Genomic DNA, 18411 nt, shown 5'->3' with positions numbered 1-18411 from the left:
TATTTTATATATCTTTGCTTTCATTTCATTTTTCTAGAAATTCATTTCTACTTTAGTTTTACAAAGTATTGGTCCTTGACTGATTGTGAGAAAACGTTGGTCCTTCATCACAGGTAATTTGAGAAGAACTGCTCTAGATAATACCCTAACAAAACTATTTCCTAAAACCTACTTCCAAAGCCTTCAAATCTAGGAGGCAAAACTTCAGAGCGTTGCAACACTTTGCTCTAATATACCCAAAGGGCCATTAGGGCCTCCTGCTTCTGAATTTTAGATGGCTCTCAAGGTGAACATCTCCCCCACTCTAGTCTATGGCCATATCACTTCTCACCTGGACCAATCACTATGATGACCTCCTATCTTACTTTGTCTCTCTGGTCTACACAGGTCACCACTGCATGGGCACAACAATTCCCATTCCTCTTCCAGGAAGTTGCCCGAGATTGTTCCAGCCCAGACTGTGCTCTCTCCTCCCTGATTCACAGACCTTACAACCTACATCTGTGTGGGCTCACACTGTACTTTCTCAAATTCCTGTCTACAGACAGGTATGAGTCCTAGCTGGCCTCAGGAGAATCACCTGAAAAACTTCTAAAGACTGTTTTTGGGCTCCACCTCAGGAGACGCCACTGGAAAGTTTCGAGGGGAAAGTCCTTTAATCTGTCATTTGAATCAGCCCCCAAAGTGATCTGGATGCACAGGCAGACTTGGAAACCACCAGCCCAGACAATACTGGGCAATGGGAACTTCCATCACTTCTCTCACCATATTCATGAGTCTCAACAGTTAAGGGAGGAGGCTGAGAAAGGGCCCATGCTTTGCTATCCAGGATGCCCAAAGGGAAATTTGTTTGCAGCCTGGAAACCAACCTAGTAGAGTGGGACTTCACACCAAATGAGTTTAGAACAGGCTTTCTTTTTCTTTTTTCTTTTTTTTTTACATGGTGCAGGGCAGAGTCCCAGAAGGATTACAGATGCAGGACCCAGAGCTCCCGATGGAGAGAGAGCCATTTCATTGAGCCATTGGTTCTCTGGACTATTGCTCCTCGTTGCGATTCCTCCCAGTAGGAGTATACATCCCTGCCCCATTGATTTGGGGTTTGGCCATGTGACTGGCTTTGACCAGTAGAATGACAATAGACAGTTCAGATGGGAAGGTCTTAAAAGGCTATGACTAATGTGTAAAATGACCCTCGGGCCCCCATCTTTCCTTGGTAGGATGCAGGTTGAGGAAGTTGTTCAGCTGACAAAGAGGGCATATTCTCCAATGCTCTCTTTAGATTTGGTCAAGATGGATAATGGAAATGGAAGGAGCCAGAAGCAGTGGAGAGCAATGGACAGAGGAGCTACATCCAGAGTGCAGAATCAGGGCCCAGTCAAGACTCTGCCTTCCCCCAGGGTCGGGACCTTGCGCTATTGTCCACGTAATTGCAGCATTGCTGTGCAACAGTGACTGCTGTGTCCTCCTATTCTCCCCCTTCCTGAACCTGAATGGGAGTGTGTTCTGTTACCCTGTTCCTGATTCTCCATTGTATGTTGCATATATGTATGGTAGATACCTTGCTTTATTTTATTTTACTTTTTCAGTTCATAAGTCTCCAGATCAAAAGAAGCCTCATCTGGACCTTATATACATCATGAGACTTTGGACTTAGAGCCTGATGCCATGATCTGAGGAGACTTTTGAGGGTCTTGGGGAAGGCACAGGTGTATTTTTACAAGAACAAGGGAGAGAACACTCGTGACTATGAGAGTAGTCTACAGAGACTGGGTTATTGTTCTCAGTAATTTGGGGTTTGGCATGTGACATGCTTTGACCAATGGCATGTGGGCAGAAATGAGAGTGGCCAGCTCTGAGTAAAAGCTTTAAGAGGCAATACATATTTATATTCATTCTTGTAAGCTTCTGCCTCTGCCATAAGAGCTGTATTTACCAGAGAGGGGCCACTTATCCAGCCTGCGTTCTAGAATGAGAAGATGGAGTGGATGCACAGTCCCTCTGTAGCCCAGAGCACTGTCTCAGAGCAACAGGCCTGCAACCAACCCACAGAGCACAAGTAACAGTGGGTGATAAATAAATCTTCATTGTAAGTTGCTGAGATTTGGGGGACTGTTTGTTACACAGCATAACCTAGTGGAGACTGATGAATAATCTGGGTAGTCCAGGGAAACTGGTCTTGAGAATCTTGCAAGCATGTTGGAGAAAGAAAACTTCTGAAGACATCACTGATAAAGAAGTTTCCTTCAGGAAGCTTAGAGCACATGCTGAGGTCAAGATCAAGAATAAGGATCCTGAACCAAGGAAGGAAGCACTTCTAGAACTGCTGGAATGGGTTGACATTGGCATGGACATAGAGCTGGGGGTCAGTGGATTTGGATAGGGTTAAGCAGTCAGGTCAGGAGTCCATACTTGATCATAAAGAAATTGGATCTGAGTCAGACTGGTCAAAAATTCTCTTTAATGAGGCAGTCTGGGAAGTTCATATCAGTAGCGTCTAAGATGACTACACAAAGTATTTGTGTTTATCTAGCATACGGCAAACTGTGTCTGTTTCTCATTCATAGGATGGGCTCTGTCCTCCCTAGTTCATCCTGGGGCTGCACTTCCTTGAGCTGGAGGAAAAGTCCCCTTCAGGGATCAAGGTACAGAGAAAGATGCTGGGGCTGTGGGGCCGTCTCTCTTCCTCCTCGACCACCGTAAAACTCCACGGCTCAAAGGGCTGAGGCACATAAGCAGTTTCCTTTGGGACCCTCTCCTGGGCTTCACTTCCACCTGGCTGTGCTCTGTGCCTCATATACACTGCAAATTTTCAGTTGATCATATAAATACAATCGAATGCTGACTCTGAGGCAGACTGGGCCATTACCATTTCCTGCCCTTTCATGCATAGTCTGTCTTTCATGGTACCATGCTGGTTTCTGAGTGTTCACTTATTTCTGTGATTGCTTGTCTACAACTGCTGACCCCTACTCCCCATCATAAGTTCCCCAAGAGCAGGGACTGTTTTTATTTTATTAGTTTTTAACTCTCTAGTGCCTGCTGCAATTTCTGGAGCATAGTAGATTCTCTCTAAATGTTTGAGGAATGAATGACAAGGGTGCTTTATGAAAGGTGCCTGTGCCCAGGTCCTGGGGCTCAGGGAATTAGCTGGCCCTCTTGCTCTGGCAGGGCTTTTTCTCTTTGCATTCCCTGCTTGCTCCAGCCCTTCTGAATTGAAGATTTGGGGTTTACTCTATACGCTGCTTCTCCAGGCCCCTCAGATCCACGTACAGCCCTTGGGAAAGTCTGTTTTGCCCCACGCCTAGCTCAGGCACCTGAGACTCTGCACTCCAATCCTCCAGGCTCCCACATGCTGGGAGGGGAACTATTCTATTCTGTATGGTTTGCTCATGCCAGGGTGAGCCCCTCGGTTCCCCAGCAAGTCTCTGATCTTGCTAGAGTGAAGCACCACCTCATTAAAGCCTGTGACAACTCCCGCTCCCCTTCCTTTCACCCTAGACTTCCACTCACTGGTGGGCAATTAGGTCAGCAGGCAAAGCTGAGGTGAGCCGTATGCTGTTCAGAAACCTGGCCGCCACCCAGAGCTTGGCTGCTGCTTTCTCCCAATCCCATCGGCCCTGAAGATCCTCAGCTCACGTGCTCCTCAGCAACCAAACAGAAGCCTGCCCTGCAGAACTGACGCTGGAAAGATGCAGAAGCCAGGCAATGTAGAGCAGCCCTTCTGCAAGATAATTTCCCCAAGGGGGGGATCATTAATTCAACCAACCAGGGGTACTTTCTCTTGGATGTATAGAAACTCTTCTCTCTTATGTCCAATAAACGTGAGCATTTTCTGGGCAATTTTCTTATCTCGTGACAAATGTATTATTGGTATAAGATGGAGCAGCTGTTCTTTAAGAATTTTTACTTTTATGGCTCTGAAAAACATTCACAATTGAATAGTATAGGTTTTCATGTACACATTTTTCAGTATTTTTGAAAAGATGGTTGATGTATATTTTGTCATACCCTAGTTGCCATGTCTTTAATCTATCAGTTATACACAGCTTCAAAGCTTATTTTTTTAAAAAATGAAATGACCCTCACTCTAGATAGTATCAGAGTGCGGGACTTCCCATTTCACTGAACAGCATTCTAGAGTTGGAACCAAATTCTCACCTCTTCAGGTCACACAGCCCAAACGCCCTGAATCTGTTGCATACATTGAGATCCTTGAGTCAAGGTGTGTGAGGCAGTAACCTCACAGGGCGGGGCGGCATGAGCCGTCACACATGATTAGAGAGGTGCTTGGCGAAATTCATCTTGGCCCTCAGAATGCCTGCAGACTTTGGCCCACTAAATATACTCCTAAGTAAGCTAAAATTCAGACATAGCCTTTTGCATGAAGAGATTCACCAATGCATTAAAAAGAAAAATGGAACCATGCTAATGCCTGGCATTCACACAGCCCTAACTACAGGGACATGGTCAAGCACATTTGAATACACCTCTATATGAAGTTGCTGAAAGGGTTTTATGATGTGGGAAAACAAATATGACATAAAGTTAAGTGGAAAAAGAACAGAAAGTTTAAATGACTCTGCATGAAGTGAGAAAACTACACCATAATATTGACAATACTTCATTAACTGGATTATGGGGAATTTTTATTGAGATTACTATTTCTTGATCATTTTCAAATGAGCATAAAACACTTTATAATTTAAAAAAATTACATCAAAAATGTCATAGTGAGCCAATTGCCACTTATTACCTCAAGTTCTCTAATCGAATACAGAGCTCATAAATCTTGCCTAAAATAAAATCATTCCCCTTTGCCTGGTGGCACTCACCTGGGGAGACAGCCTGCCTTTTCTCTTTGTCACAAAGGGCCCTGATGGCGTGTGTGAGACCCACCCACAAACCAGACTAGAAGGGCTTTGTCTGGCCTTTGGTGATGTCAGTATTCGCTTCTGGGTCTGGAGTCTGGGAGAAGGGCTGGGTTTCCCGCGAAGCTCACCAAAGGTGGGAGATTGAGCACGTGTGAGGCTGTCATTAACCAAACCTCCTAGCAGGCAGACGGGGCCCCTGCTCCTGGCCTGCCTGTGTGAGGCTGGCTGCTGTGGCCAGGGATGCAGAGTCTCAGGCCAGAGACAGACTGCCACTGGGGGATGCAGAGGGCAGCAAAGCCATGCTGGCTCTGTCTTTCAGCAAAGTCCTGGCTGCTATTAATAAAACAGACTAAGCAAACAACTCACTCGTCTTAAACTGGCTGAAAGTGAGGTCACATTTTACTCTAAATACCAATGTCCAGGTTGTTAAACGTGAGTCCTCCTCAGAATGTATGAGTTCTTAGAGGCCCCAGACAGGCTCCTCACACTGGCCCCACAGGCCTCCCTGAGTTTTCACTCCTGCCGTGCCACTGCCCGTGCTCTGCTCATGTGGTCTTGCCTTGCCAGGGGACACTGCACCGTGGTGCTCTGAAGGCACCCAGGCCACAGGGGCTGGGGCGGGCTGGGCTCCACGGAAAGGTGGGGAGAAGGGAACCTCCTCCCGAGGCCTGCTTTGTGCCTTTGGACCATCTGAGCTCTGGTTATGATGTCCATTTCCTCACAGAATCTCTCTAGAAAGTTCTGTCTACTTAATCCACAGTCCACGCTGGAAATCTCCCCACATTTCTCATGAAAACTAACAAGGAAACAAATACTAGTCCATCTACCTCATCATTCAACTTCTTCCAAAACCTTCCTCTGCAACCCAGTGCCCATGTCCTGTCAGTCACAGAGCCAGAGATGTTGAGAAGATGCAGTAATTAAGCAGAAAGCTTTCTTGGGGACACCCCTCCCTTACCCTCCCCACCGCTGTCCCCTTCCCCACTCCCCACGGCTCCGGCTCCAGCTAATTGTATCCATCCCTCAGATCTCTGCCTGGGTGCCACCTCCTTGGGGAAGCCTTTCTAAGGCTGGCAGCCTTCCCTGGCCAGGTGAGCACAGCCAGGTGCCCCTGCCCTCTGCTCTCACGGCCCCTGGGCTTCCCTGCGCAGTGCCCTGACTGCCCTATGTTGGAGTCACCTGCTCACTCCCTGCCTTCGCCCACCTGTGCTCCAGCTCATGCTCCCCAGGGGCTCACCTGGCCTGGCACAGAGTAGGCAGGAAGTCTTCTGAGTTGAATGGAAGCTTTGAGAGCTTTTCAGCTGGGCCAGGAGCACAGCTGTTCCTCTGGCGGCTAGGGTCAGGTCAATGCTCCAAGCCCCTGAGCTGGCACTTTATGGGTCACACTACGCTCAGCAATGTGAATCCAGGGCCTCTGGGCAGACCATGGCCAAGTCACATCTCCATCCTGTCCCCTCTCTGCTTGGAGCTATGTGAGACGAATACAGGGAGAAGGGAGCGCTATTCTACTCATTTTCAATGAAGACAATTGTGGCAAGGAGAGGAGGGTGCTTGCTGTGGTCACACTCATCATGAGAAGCCAAGTCTGGTTGGTATGTGGATGACAGCACAGGTGCCAGGCCGGCTGGGGCTGCCCTCCCACTAGTAATGCAGAGAGCAGCAAGGGAGCCACTGTTTGACAGGCTCTTTCTGGGCCTTGTGCGTGTTATCAACCCACACTGCATCCAGCCGAGGAAGGGATCAGGAAGGCCATCTCACCACCAAGGCAACTGAGGCTGAGCTGTCTAAAGACCTGCCCAAGGCCACACAGCCAGTGAAATAGAGGCTGGCCAGACCCTCAAGTCTATGTCAGTGCTTCCTTTGTTCTCCTCTTCTTTCATTTCCCTCATGATAGTCTTAATTTAGTCGTTCCTACATGCCAGGCACAATTTTGCCTTGTGACGACCCTCCAAGACGGGTACTGTTATTAGCCTCATTTCACACATGCCACATGTGAGGGTGCAGAGAGGTTAAGTGACTTGTCCACTGTCCCTGAGCCAAGGCGTAGTGGAACTGGATTTTAACGCCATCTTTACGACTTCAGAGCCAGCACTCTGAAGCCCTACCGTCTTCTGACTCCCTGCAGGGAGGCATTCTAGCCCACTGCAAATATTGCCAGTGGAAGAGGGAGTCGGCTGACTGCGTGGCATGGGGCAGACCAAGGGCCATGGAGAGACGAGGTCGAGGGTGGGGCTCTTAGGCAGGAGACCCAGATCCAGCCATGGTTCCAGACTCAGCATCTGCGTGTCCTTGGGCAAGCCCGTCCCCTTCATGAGACCCAAGCGGTCAGCTAAAAAACCAAGTGATGGATGGCCCTGTCATCCTGCATGAAGGCAGGTCCCAGTGGTGGGCCTGAGTGACAGGAGTCACACCCCTCCCACCCCCACCACCTACAAGCCATGGTCCTCTCTCAAGGCTGCCTGGCACTCAATTACACGTTTTCCTTGTAACATGGAAGAAGGGTTCTAACTTCAGAATTTTCCTCAAAATAGTTTTCCTCCAATGGTCTCAAAAGATGGCAGTGCTCTCCTTTTCTTTGAGATGCCTTATAGGAAACTGGGCAGGAGCTCTGTGTCTGCAGACAGATGGAGCTGCCTGGGTATTACTAGCTGTGTGGCAAAAATACTAACCTCAGTGTCCTCACCTGTAGGATGGGAAAATAACAGCTTTCAGGGTGTGGTGGAGAATAAACAAGCATGTGCATGCAATGCCTTTAGATAGGGTTTGGCGAATTATAAGTGTTTAGTTAGTGGTTATTATTATTATTATTAATATTATTACTAGAGTCTGCTCACATCCCTTTCCCCTTCAGGGCTGAGATTATTGGACCCAGGAAACCTCCCAAGGCCCATTTCTCTCCAGGTCAGCCCCAGGGGAGCCAGGTTGAAGCAGGCTCGAGTGTGGGCACTGTTATCCAGCAGGTCTTTAAGCACGTTAAGACACCACTGAGTAGGTAAATCAGCATCCCGTACAGAGCCATGCATTGCACTTTAATGATCGGCTATGTCAGTGATGTCAAAACAGGTCGTTATTCACGGAGGGGTGCCCCACGGGGTCCTCCGCGGGGAGCTCGGTTGCTCGCTGGGCAGATCTGAGCATACCCGAGCAGCTGCCCTGGGGTCACACTGCTGCAGTCGGTGGAGTTCAGGCCTTCATGACGGCTCTTCCAATTATTTGGGTGAAAATGCTACACTGTGATTTTAAAACTTGGAATGAAGGGGACTAAAAGAGCTGCTGTTCTCTGAGTCTCACCACGAGTGTGGTTCTATGCAAGGTGCTCCACCCCGCAGCCTCTCATTTAATCCGCATGAGAAGGAGTTTACATCTAGGGAAGCTGCAGCCAGACTGGAGTGACTTCCCCAAGGCGGCAGGTGAGCTAGAGCTGAGCTGGGATGTGCTTCTCCCACCCACTCCACGTCTCCCTTTGGTCCCACAAAGTCCAGGACATAACGCTTGAGCCGACAGCTCTACTCAATTCTGTGGAATAGAATTAAATGTGTGTGTGCATGTGTGTATTCATCTGTATGACAGTGCCTATTTTCCCAATGTAATCATCGCATTATTTGCATAGTGATTTGAATTTTGCAAAGTACTTCTACACTAGAACCTCGTTTGGTCTTAACAATCCTACAAAATAGTTTGGCCGAAGATTGTGATTCTTAATTTACAGTTAAGGAAGCCAAAGCTCAGCCAGAGAAACGGCTTAAGCAAAGCCTCTGGCCGGATCGTGATGAGCTGAGGCTAGAATCCAGCCCTTCTCACTCCAAGCCCAGCTCCGTCTCCACTGTCTGCACCTGACCCCTGCACCCCCCAGTCACCATTGCCTTCCCCAGGGTGGGGTCCAGGGCATGTGCTTGGAAAGGGGAGGAGGGGCAAAGGGAACCGGAGGAAGAATGTGGAAGGAAGGAAGGGAAGGAGAGGCAGGCGGAGCACAGGAGACAGGGAGAGGAGAGGCTGCTGTGCAGAGGAGAGAGTCAGGGGACAGGACAGAGACAGAGGGTGGAGCATGAAGCAGCTGGGCCCTGGGGAGGAACCTCAAATAAAGCCCGTGCTGCCCTCTTGACTGGAAGGGTAGATGGGTTATCCTTCACGCGAATTCCCTTTGAAGGAAAGGTAGACTCTTCCTGCTCTGGTGTGAGGAGTCATACCTGGGGCCAGCATCTTTGGGTTTGAAGCTTGACGCCAAGTCTCAAGCTCACCTTGTGTTTCTCTAGTTCATGAGATAACCAGAGGCAAATTTAGGTTCAGGAAAATAGTATCCGAAAGATAGATATTATTCAAGCATGTCAACTTTGTCTCCTTGTCTATGGGGTCTCATGAGATCTGCCTGCAGCTCTAACCTCCTTGCTGTTCAGTACTTTAAATTAGTTTTAAAATAAATACATGACTTTAGATACTTTTCAGGAAATGCACCACTTAAAAGCACACTCAGGAACAACCATCCCTTTCAGCTGGTCTCCTTTCCCCAGTCTCGCGTTCCAGACACCACCTAACTGGGTGGCTGAGGAGTCCTTCTTCCCTAAGATGCCCCTGACCACACGGAGGCAGGGAAGTCTCTGGGCCCCCGCTGCCCTCAGGACGGCGCAGAGGAGGTCTCCCCTCCTGTTCTGGTCCCCGTTGGCCAGTCCTGTCTTCCCCACTTTCCGTGGCCACATTGTGCTCCTTCCCGCCTTCCCAACACGGGCTCCCTGGTCTGGAATTCCCTTCCTCTCCATGCTAAGACCAGTGTCTTTCTAGATTTGGTCCAGGAGCATCTCCCCTGGGCCCTGGCCCGGTGCAAGGTTAAGTGTCTCCCTTGTGCTCCCCTAGTTCTCTCCACCACAGCTCTGCCCTCAGTACTGCCATCATCTTCTTCTGTGCTAGAAGCCTGGTACGTCCTATCTGTCTCTTTGTCCCCAGCCTTTAGCACACGGCGGGCCTTCAGTAAAAGGGGAACAAATTCACTCCAAAAATATTTCCCACGTAATGTGCACGTCAACTTCAGTTTCTCTCACAATGCCAACAATTAAGAGTAAACGAATCTCAACCAGCAGCTCTCCTGCCGCTGTCTTTTCAACACAAAACTATTCAGCTTTAAGAAACAATGGTGATATAGCACCTCTTGTATACTCCTGGATAGAGCTGGAACGCATTCTACTAAGTGAGGTATCCCAAGAATGGAAAGACAAGCACCACATGTACTCACCATCAAATTGGTATTAACTGATCAACACGTAAGTGCACATATAAGAATAACATCTATTGGATGTTGGGCAGGGGGGAGGGGTGAGGAGGGAGGAGGAAGGAGGGGACAGGTATTTGCATACACAAAGAGTGCAATGCGCACCACCCGAAGGATGGACATATTTGAAACTCAGACTTAGAGGGGGAGGGGGGGGCAAGGGCAACATACGTAACTTAAACATCTGTACCCCCATAATATGCTTAAATAAAAAAAAAAGTGTTAGACACACCCTAGGTGGCTAGGAAGTATTTTCTGCATGACCTTCTTATTCAAAGTGAAGTCCATGGACCAGCAGCATCCAGGCCTACCCCGGACTCACTAAATCACCATCTGCATTTTACCCAGGCCCCCAGCTGACTCATGTGCACATTCAGGTTGGAGCAGAAGTCCTCCGAAAGATGCCAGTCTTCCTTCCTAATGAAGGCCCGTTTGTGGGATGGTAGAAACACTTGAGACAATTTGATGCACCTGGAGAACTACTCAACCAGCGCCTGCCCACCCCCCCCCCAGCAGACAGGAGATTGTTCAATTATGTGGCTGCACCTCCCTTTCTTTTTATTTTGAATAGGACACTTTACTGTGAAGGTAAAAGGAACAGGAGTTGGTTGGCCCATGGGAAAAACTTCTAACGGCTGGTGAGAGTCCGAGTGGCTTGCCACTGAGCAAGGTGTCCTCTGCTGCGTGGGCGCATGCGCCGGGCTGGGGCGAGGGGGCGGAGATGGGCTCCTAGGGGCTGGAGCGCAGACGCTCTCACCCAGGAGCCTCCGAGCCAGAATGGCAGGTTGTCCGGTCAGCAACACGTATGGGAAGAAATGGTGAAAGGCCGCCAGAAAGTCTCCAGTGGCTCTCTTCAAAGGGAAATTGTTTTGCATAAAGGAACAGTGAAATACTGAACTTGGACTGGCAGGAACAGGTAATGAATACAAAATTTGACTTGCAGCAACAAAAGGGAAAAGCTACCATGTTAAGTGTTGTGGGAGACAATGTTTCCAGTTGAAATGCAGAAAGAGATGGGCCAGGGATTAAAACAACAATAAAGAGAAGTATAAATAAGGGCTGCGTCCCTCCAAATAGCATAACATAAAATCAAATAAAAACTAAACAAACAACAAAAACCCAAACTAGCAACTGAATTACAAACAATCCTTTAAGGAACAGGTTAGCGCCCCTGTGCAGAGAGCCAGCAGACACATGTGGGTCAGCTCCAACACTACGGCCACCATCGCCCCGACAGCCTCCAAGGGCCCCACGTCCCCTGCAGTGCTCTGCTCCATGAGGGGACGGAGATCCTTCTCCAAGTCCTCACAGCACACACAAGCCCAGGCTTGGCTGGTTTCAAACAATTGTAAGAGGGATGCAAACACTAGGAAGACTACAAACCCAGACAGCTGGCCTGAGAGGCAGGACACAGGCCTGTCTTTAGCACGCAGCCCGCTGCTAAAGGAACCTCTTTCCCGGTTCCTAATATAATCTTTCATCTCTGCGAACTAGAGGTACCTCTAATCACACCATGAGTTCTCAAAGCTCAGGATAAAACAAAGAGATGGAGTCTTCCCTTCTACTCACACAGGCCTGGGTCATGCTTTGAGTCCTCTTCTTCCCTGGCCAGCTGAGAATGGGAGTGTTTCCTTCAGCAAAGTTCCACCTACCCCTGCAGAGTGAGCTGGTCCTTGCCACCTCTTCAGAATTACCACCTCAGAATACAGCCAAGAAACAAAGCTCCTGCAAGAGCAATGGCCCCTGGGGTTGTTTTCTGGATGCACAGCCCTCTGCCTGCCCTTGCTGCCAGCTGAGCACTGAGAGTCCCCACTCCACCCACTGGCGAGTGATGCCAGCAAGCTTTTAGTCCACGCTTAGGTGGTGGATGGGAAATTCAGTGCCAGGGGCCTCGAGGAATGTGGTTCTGCCCTCAGGGAACCCATATCCTTTCTGAGAAGACAAGACACACCCAGAGAAAGAAGACAGAAATTAGAAACCATAGCCCTAGCAGACAATGCTTTGGTCAGGTCTGAAAGGCAGGTGGCAGCAGAGCTAGAGCCTGGGATGTCCTTCTGTGCACAGCTGGGCAGGGCCAGCAGCACACTGGGGAAAGCCTCAGGTCCTGCACGTGGAAGGGATTATTGTGATGGAAAACGGGGGCCACTGCCCTAGGGCATCACTGGAGTCTGGGAGCAGGTCCCTCACGGGCTCTGGGAAGGAGGGGGAGGCTCTAGCTGTGAGCAGGGTCCCTTGCTCTGAGGCAGCTCCCCGGAGAAGCTGGCTGCAGCAGGGCTGGGCGACGTGCTGATTGGGAGCGCGGGGAGGCGGGCGCCCTCACTGTGATGGATTGCATCCACTGTGCCGCCATCCCTCCTGCCGGAAGGGAAATGACTTAGAACAGGTGCAAGAATTCAAACTGCCAAACTTCGTTTGCTTGGTGACTCAAGTTGTTTGTGAGCAGTCAGTTTGGGAGGGGCCTCTGTTCTCCGGGGGAATTACAGGGAATCATGTCTGGCAAAGGCACACAGCCCCCTCTCAGCTGGCCTGAGGGGCCTGGGGCTCACTGTGGCTCCTCACCCCGGCATCGAAACCTCAGTGCACCTGTCACAGCCCTCTCTGTGAGTCACACTGCTTTCCTCACATTGTTCACTGGCACCTTGAACGGCCTCCCCTCTCTGTGCACCTGTCCCATCTACAAAGGGCAGGATTCACCCCACACTGGTTCCAAGAAAGGCCAAGCTTTTCCCCCAGGGCATCTAATGACCTCTCACAGTTAGGGGCAGACCGCGCCATCTGCAGTTAGCAAAGAATTCAGGAAACCACGGTTCACTCCAGTTTGCTGCACAGAGCTGAGAGAAGGGGCTGGACAAAGGACACACATCTGGACCAGTTGCGATCAGTTCTTCCCTGGAGAAAGGTGCACCTCAGCTAAGAGGCTGCAGCCCTGACCGGGGATAGAAGACAGAACAGGTTCTGAGATGGGAGGGTCAGAGTTGAGGGTTTCCAGGTGGAGGAATGAAGTGGACTGGTATGCTGGAAGGAGGAGAGAGAAGGTCCCTCTCCAACTCTGGGGTCCAGGACAGGAATTTCAGGAAGGCACTGTGACCATTGCCACACATATCAGAGCCTGGAGGGCTGCCTGTCATCTGAAAGCCCACCAACGGGGCAATGACTGGAAGAGGACTTAAGGGCTGTCTACAGTGGGCAAGCTGGAGGGAGGAGAGTTACGATGCAAAGCCCTGTGTCAGCTTCTGCCACAGCAGGCTGGCCAGCTGAGGCAGCAAAGCCACCACGAAGTAGTCGATTCTGGTATTACACATGTTTAAATCACCTTGCCTGACATGAAGAACTAGTGCAAGGAATTGCCTCTTCCCTCTTTTCTTTGTTCTACAGAATGCTACATTTTTCACCAAGGTCTTGCTGACGATTCCTTCATGTACTTAACACTTGCCGAGTGCCTGCATCATGCCTGGCCCTGCGCTGGACACTGCAGACATAACAGCAAATGAGCACTGTCCTCACCCCACAGGAGCTCGCTGTCTGGAGCTGCAAATAGCATTGTGCACTATAGGGTAGGTGCTCAACAGATTCTTCACACGCAGAATTAAACATCATGACCGAGTTTTTCATTGCATACATTTAACAAGTACAAATTCTGTTGGAAAATTACATTTAAATATAGGAATAAAAATGTAATCACAAATCTGTAGGTGCCTCATTTGTCAAAGACAAAAAGAACATGGGGAGTATTTTTCAGATATGGCTTTGTATTTTGCTTTTTCCACTTAAAATATCATTGTGAGCATATTTCATGCTTAGAAAGCTTATATGTCCTTTCCAGCTTTTCTCTTCCAAGGCCACATCTTCATTGGGGATAATCCTTATTAGTTAAAAATAAAACAAGGTGATTTCTTCTTTACTCAGATTTTCATTCATTCAATTTTTATTTCTTGAGCACCTACTGCTGAGACCCGACACTGTGCTAAACCTGAGAAATTCAGTGGTGAACAAGACAGAATCCTGCCCTCAGGTCCTTAGGTCTAGTGAATTATACCCAACCAGACCTCAGGCTCCCTGAAGTTGGGAAAACCTAGTTTCCCACTCTGGCTTTTCCCTCTTCCTATGTCTCTCGCTTGTTTCTAAATGGACTGACACGAAGATGACTCCACTTTGTTCTTCACCTCTCATATGTCTTACCTGTGGCTCCTCCACTGAGCATTTCATCTTTCCTACTTTGTTCAAAGGCAAACAACTCTGGCTCTCTCCAGAGGTGGATTAAATTACATTTTCCCATCTTTCAAGGTTCAAGTTTAAGAGAGACCAGGTTGTACAGGGGAGGAGTGCTTTGGGGGCTGCCTTCTGAAGGGAGTGATCCCAGGTAGCTCCTCAGGCACAGGTGTCCTTACTCTGTACCACGAGGTCCTGCCAAGCTGAGCCTGATGAGTTGGATTAGGAATGAATGCCTGACTAAAAGGAGGCACCTATTCAAGGTCTGGCCAGGGATCTACAGGGCAGCCTGGCATCAGTCTGCCCAATAGGGATGTGAGTGACTAACACAGACTCTCCAGGGGAATTTAAGAATAAAATATATGAGTAAGAGAGAGAGAGAGAGAATATAACAGGGACCCACAAGATTAAAGACACACCAAAAGAAAGCAGTAAGCTGAAGGCACAAAGGGGGTGACCCCACGAAGCACCACGGGCTATGAGTTAACAGTAGCCTGCAACATCTTCAACCCATGGAGTAGAGACAGGGAGTAGTTCGGCAACTGAAATGGTGACCTAGAGATAACTCTAGGTCTCTGCTTGGCCACCAGGCCTATTGGCATCACCACTAGAGCTATTATTCCATAAATCACTCAGTTCTCTGTAAGACCCATCTCGGCAGCAGTCCTTGCCTTCCTTAGTTTCTCTAAGCTCAGGGACAAACCCCATCATGTAAAGGTGACCTGAACATTTGCTGTCTTTGCATCCTAAAAGATCTCTAAGCTGACACAAAAACCCACTCCATCCAAAGCTATTGTTTCTTCGTTTTCAGATTCAACATTTTAGAAACCTCTAATCCAGAGGCTGGATTCTGGCTCTTCCATCTCTACCTGCATGTGCTCTATGTGAACACAAGGAACATGACGACCTTCCCCAGGTGTTGAGCAGTGATGCAAAACTTGAAAATCCATCAGCTAGACTCAGCACCCTTGGATGAAGTGAATAGGCTTGCTGGCAATTTCTCCCTAAGTGCTGTGAGATAATTACTATTGATTCAAAGATGTCATGAGATTTGAAAAAGGGGGCTCTGGACAAACTGTGCACATGACATTAGACGAGATGCCTCTGCCATTTTTAGCTGTAAAATGGGGATAATACATCACATAAGAGTTGGGAAAATACACAAGCTACTCTGTTTCTTGCAGCAAAGTGATGGCACTTTAAAAATTCCTCCAGTTACATTTTGCAATGATTTGAGGACAAGTCCAGCACTTTCTACAGACCAGGCCAAGCTGCCTTTACACAACAAGACTGATAAAACCAGGCCCACCTTGCCAGCCAGGCTTGCAAACTGGCTTCACATCCACCTGCACCAGGGTGTCCTGAGCAGCAGGCTTCTGTCCACAGTCGTAGGCGGTGACCAGGATCTCATACTGGTGTTGCTTGTCATAGCTCAGTTTCTCTGTGTTCCTGATGTTGCCTGAAGAACACGGACATTCAAAATCATTTCAGGTCAATTTAACCATGCTGTACTTCTTCAAAATCCCTCCTCTATTCCACCAACCTTCACAAGAATGAAGTGACCCATTTCCTAATCTCTTTGTGCAAACAAGGGCCAATGGCAGTGTGGCTTCTGCCTGTGGCCTCCTTGTGCTTTGATGGTGATTCCTGGGAACCACTGGCTGGAGCCACCTAACTGGGCAGTGGTACTGCTGGGGAATTCTGTACACACCTGGAATCCAACTGGCCTGTGTTTATGAATAATGGGTCACCAGAAAACTTCCTCCTAAAGTGCACCCAGGTGGCTGTGTCCCTGATGTAGGGCACAGAGAGCTCTCCTGCCATTAAATCTCTAGGAAAAAGAGGGAGTTGGGAAAATGTCCTGATGCATATTTTTTAACATCTCAGTTTGTTGCCAGGAATGTTCACTGCCTCTTCTCCCATTATTTTGCTACCAAATAGGAAGTAAAATCAATAAGAAAATGTGCGACATCCCTTCTGAAAGCTACACAGAATAACAGATTCTTTGCTTCAAAGAAAACATTTTTTTCTTCCCCAAGAGAGACCAATTTTTTTCTGAGCCATTTGTGTATTTTTGTTCCTGTGAGTTTAATATTATGGTTCAGAAATAAATATTTGATAACTAATGGACAAATTTTAATTGACTAGTTTTGCTGAAATACAATTTTGGTTTCAAAGAACTACTAAAGATCCAAAGTGCATTTAATACTTTTAAGCTCTTGATTCCAAGAGACTAAAGTCTTCCTTTGCTGAGAATAATTTCTTTCCTACTTTTTTTTTATAAGAGAATTGACAGCAAATTAGAACTGAAATGTTATCATCATCTTTTATCAGAAATGAAATTAAGAAAATGGAAATTAAAAACCAAACAAACAAGTAAACAAACAGGGAAGTGCTGACTCAGGCCTTTTTGTATATTTCATCAACACTAAAGAAAAATGACCTGAATGAGCTTTCTTCCATTCTAATTGGAGTCTATCGTTCATGAGACTTGAGAAAATGTGGACTAAGACAAGAAAGCTTGGAAAACTAGAAAAGTCATATAATGCTTTAAAGATTAGGAAAACTGGCCCACCAATCACCCAGTTTTAGTGAAACGGTGCTTAGTGCTAGGCCATGAGCAGGTGCTACACACAAGTATGTGTCAGGTGGGGAAGTGGAAGGGATAGATGTCGACTGATTCAAGGAGGGGACATGAAGTTGCCCAAGACATTGGACCAAGAATTAGAATAATGTATTCTGCTATCTGCTCAGGACTGTTTCTAAAAATGCAACTGCATCCACCAATTTGAGGCAGAATTTAGTTTAACAAAGTCAGTCAAAAATTTCTGAATAAAAACGAGCGTGATGTATTTCTGGCTTTGTGGCTTGTGTTCAGAATCCTTTTCACTTTCCCCCAAGTATTTGTCTCATTCTCAGCTCTGGGGCCCACACAGGTCTGGAATGGCTCGGTATTGAGTCGGTAACACTCCCCATGGATTCTGTTAACAAACTTATTTGCAGTTATAGCCATCACAGGGGAGGAATTCTGTCAGGTGGAAGCACTTTAATATAACCATGAGAAGTATATTTCTGCAACATCAAATTGAATTTTGAACAAAAAGTTTTAACTTTCTCTTTCTTTAAAGTTAAATGGCTCTCAAAAGATACACCTCTTAGAAGAGGAACGCTGAGGGTCTGCAACACATGTGACATTAAGCAGACCAAACACTATTGATTGCAGTGGAAAAATAACCCCACAAGCTGGATCCTTGGCTTGGTTTGTTGCCGCTCCACTTCTCTAATAAGTCTTGATGAAACCGTCTGAGAAACTAATTTACTTTCTCCACCACCACCAACTTCATACATGTGAAAATGAGTTTCAAAGCACAGAATTAGAAGCATTAGGTTGAAAATGAGTATAATATTGTGACCAGTTTTTGCGTGGGAGAAGGTCATATTTGGATAAGCCATACATTTAAAATTTTTTGAAAGCTCAGAAAAAGCATTCATTTTGCCTCTGCCACAATTGCATTTTTTCTCCAATATTTGAATGATTTTTTTCTACTAATGTCTTCTCAGGAGACCTGAGCCCACAGTTAATTCAGGTGAGATGCAGTCCCTTGCACCTATTTTTCCAGATCCAAATGGACCCGGGAGGAACAATCAGTACCTACCTTACATGTTAATGAAGGTAATTTTTTTGAAAACTCTGAGGGAGTGAGGGTTGCGGGGGTGAGATAAACACACTTACTGGTACCTTCCTCCTGGTAGAATTTACATTGGAACAACCCTTCTGGAGAGCTACTTGCAAATATATGCCAGTTGCTTTGAAATTGCTCATACTTTTTAGGCATGCAATTCCTTATCTAAAAGTTGATCCTGAGAAAATGATAAAACTTGCAGATACATGTGCAAATATGCTCATCTATTATTTGTTACACTAAAAATAGTCTGATAGTAAGGGGATAGCTAAGTCTAAAAGTTTGTGCATAAAACTAAATGCTGTTCAGCAGTAAAAGTGGTGATTATAAATAATTTTTAAGAATGGGGAAAATACATATAATCAAATGTTAAGTGCATAAAGGAAGG

General features: G+C 47.4%; 1 protein-coding gene across 1 annotated transcript in view; it reads right to left on the bottom strand.

Annotated features, from left to right (window-relative positions):
- The window catches only part of CLSTN2 (calsyntenin 2), a 593278-nt gene that overhangs the window by 108046 nt on the left and 466821 nt on the right, over window positions 1–18411 (bottom strand). Inside the window, exon 5 of the mRNA XM_012664412.1 lies at window positions 15650–15799. Coding sequence (XP_012519866.1) covers window positions 15650–15799 — 150 coding nt within the window. The remainder of the gene's footprint in view (window positions 1–15649; window positions 15800–18411) is intronic.

This window comes from Propithecus coquereli, unplaced genomic scaffold (genome assembly GCF_000956105.1).
Source record: "Propithecus coquereli isolate 6110/MARCELLA unplaced genomic scaffold, Pcoq_1.0 Scaffold12, whole genome shotgun sequence".
Lineage (NCBI taxonomy): Eukaryota > Metazoa > Chordata > Mammalia > Primates > Indriidae > Propithecus > Propithecus coquereli.
This window is presented reverse-complemented; position numbering and strand designations above follow the sequence as displayed.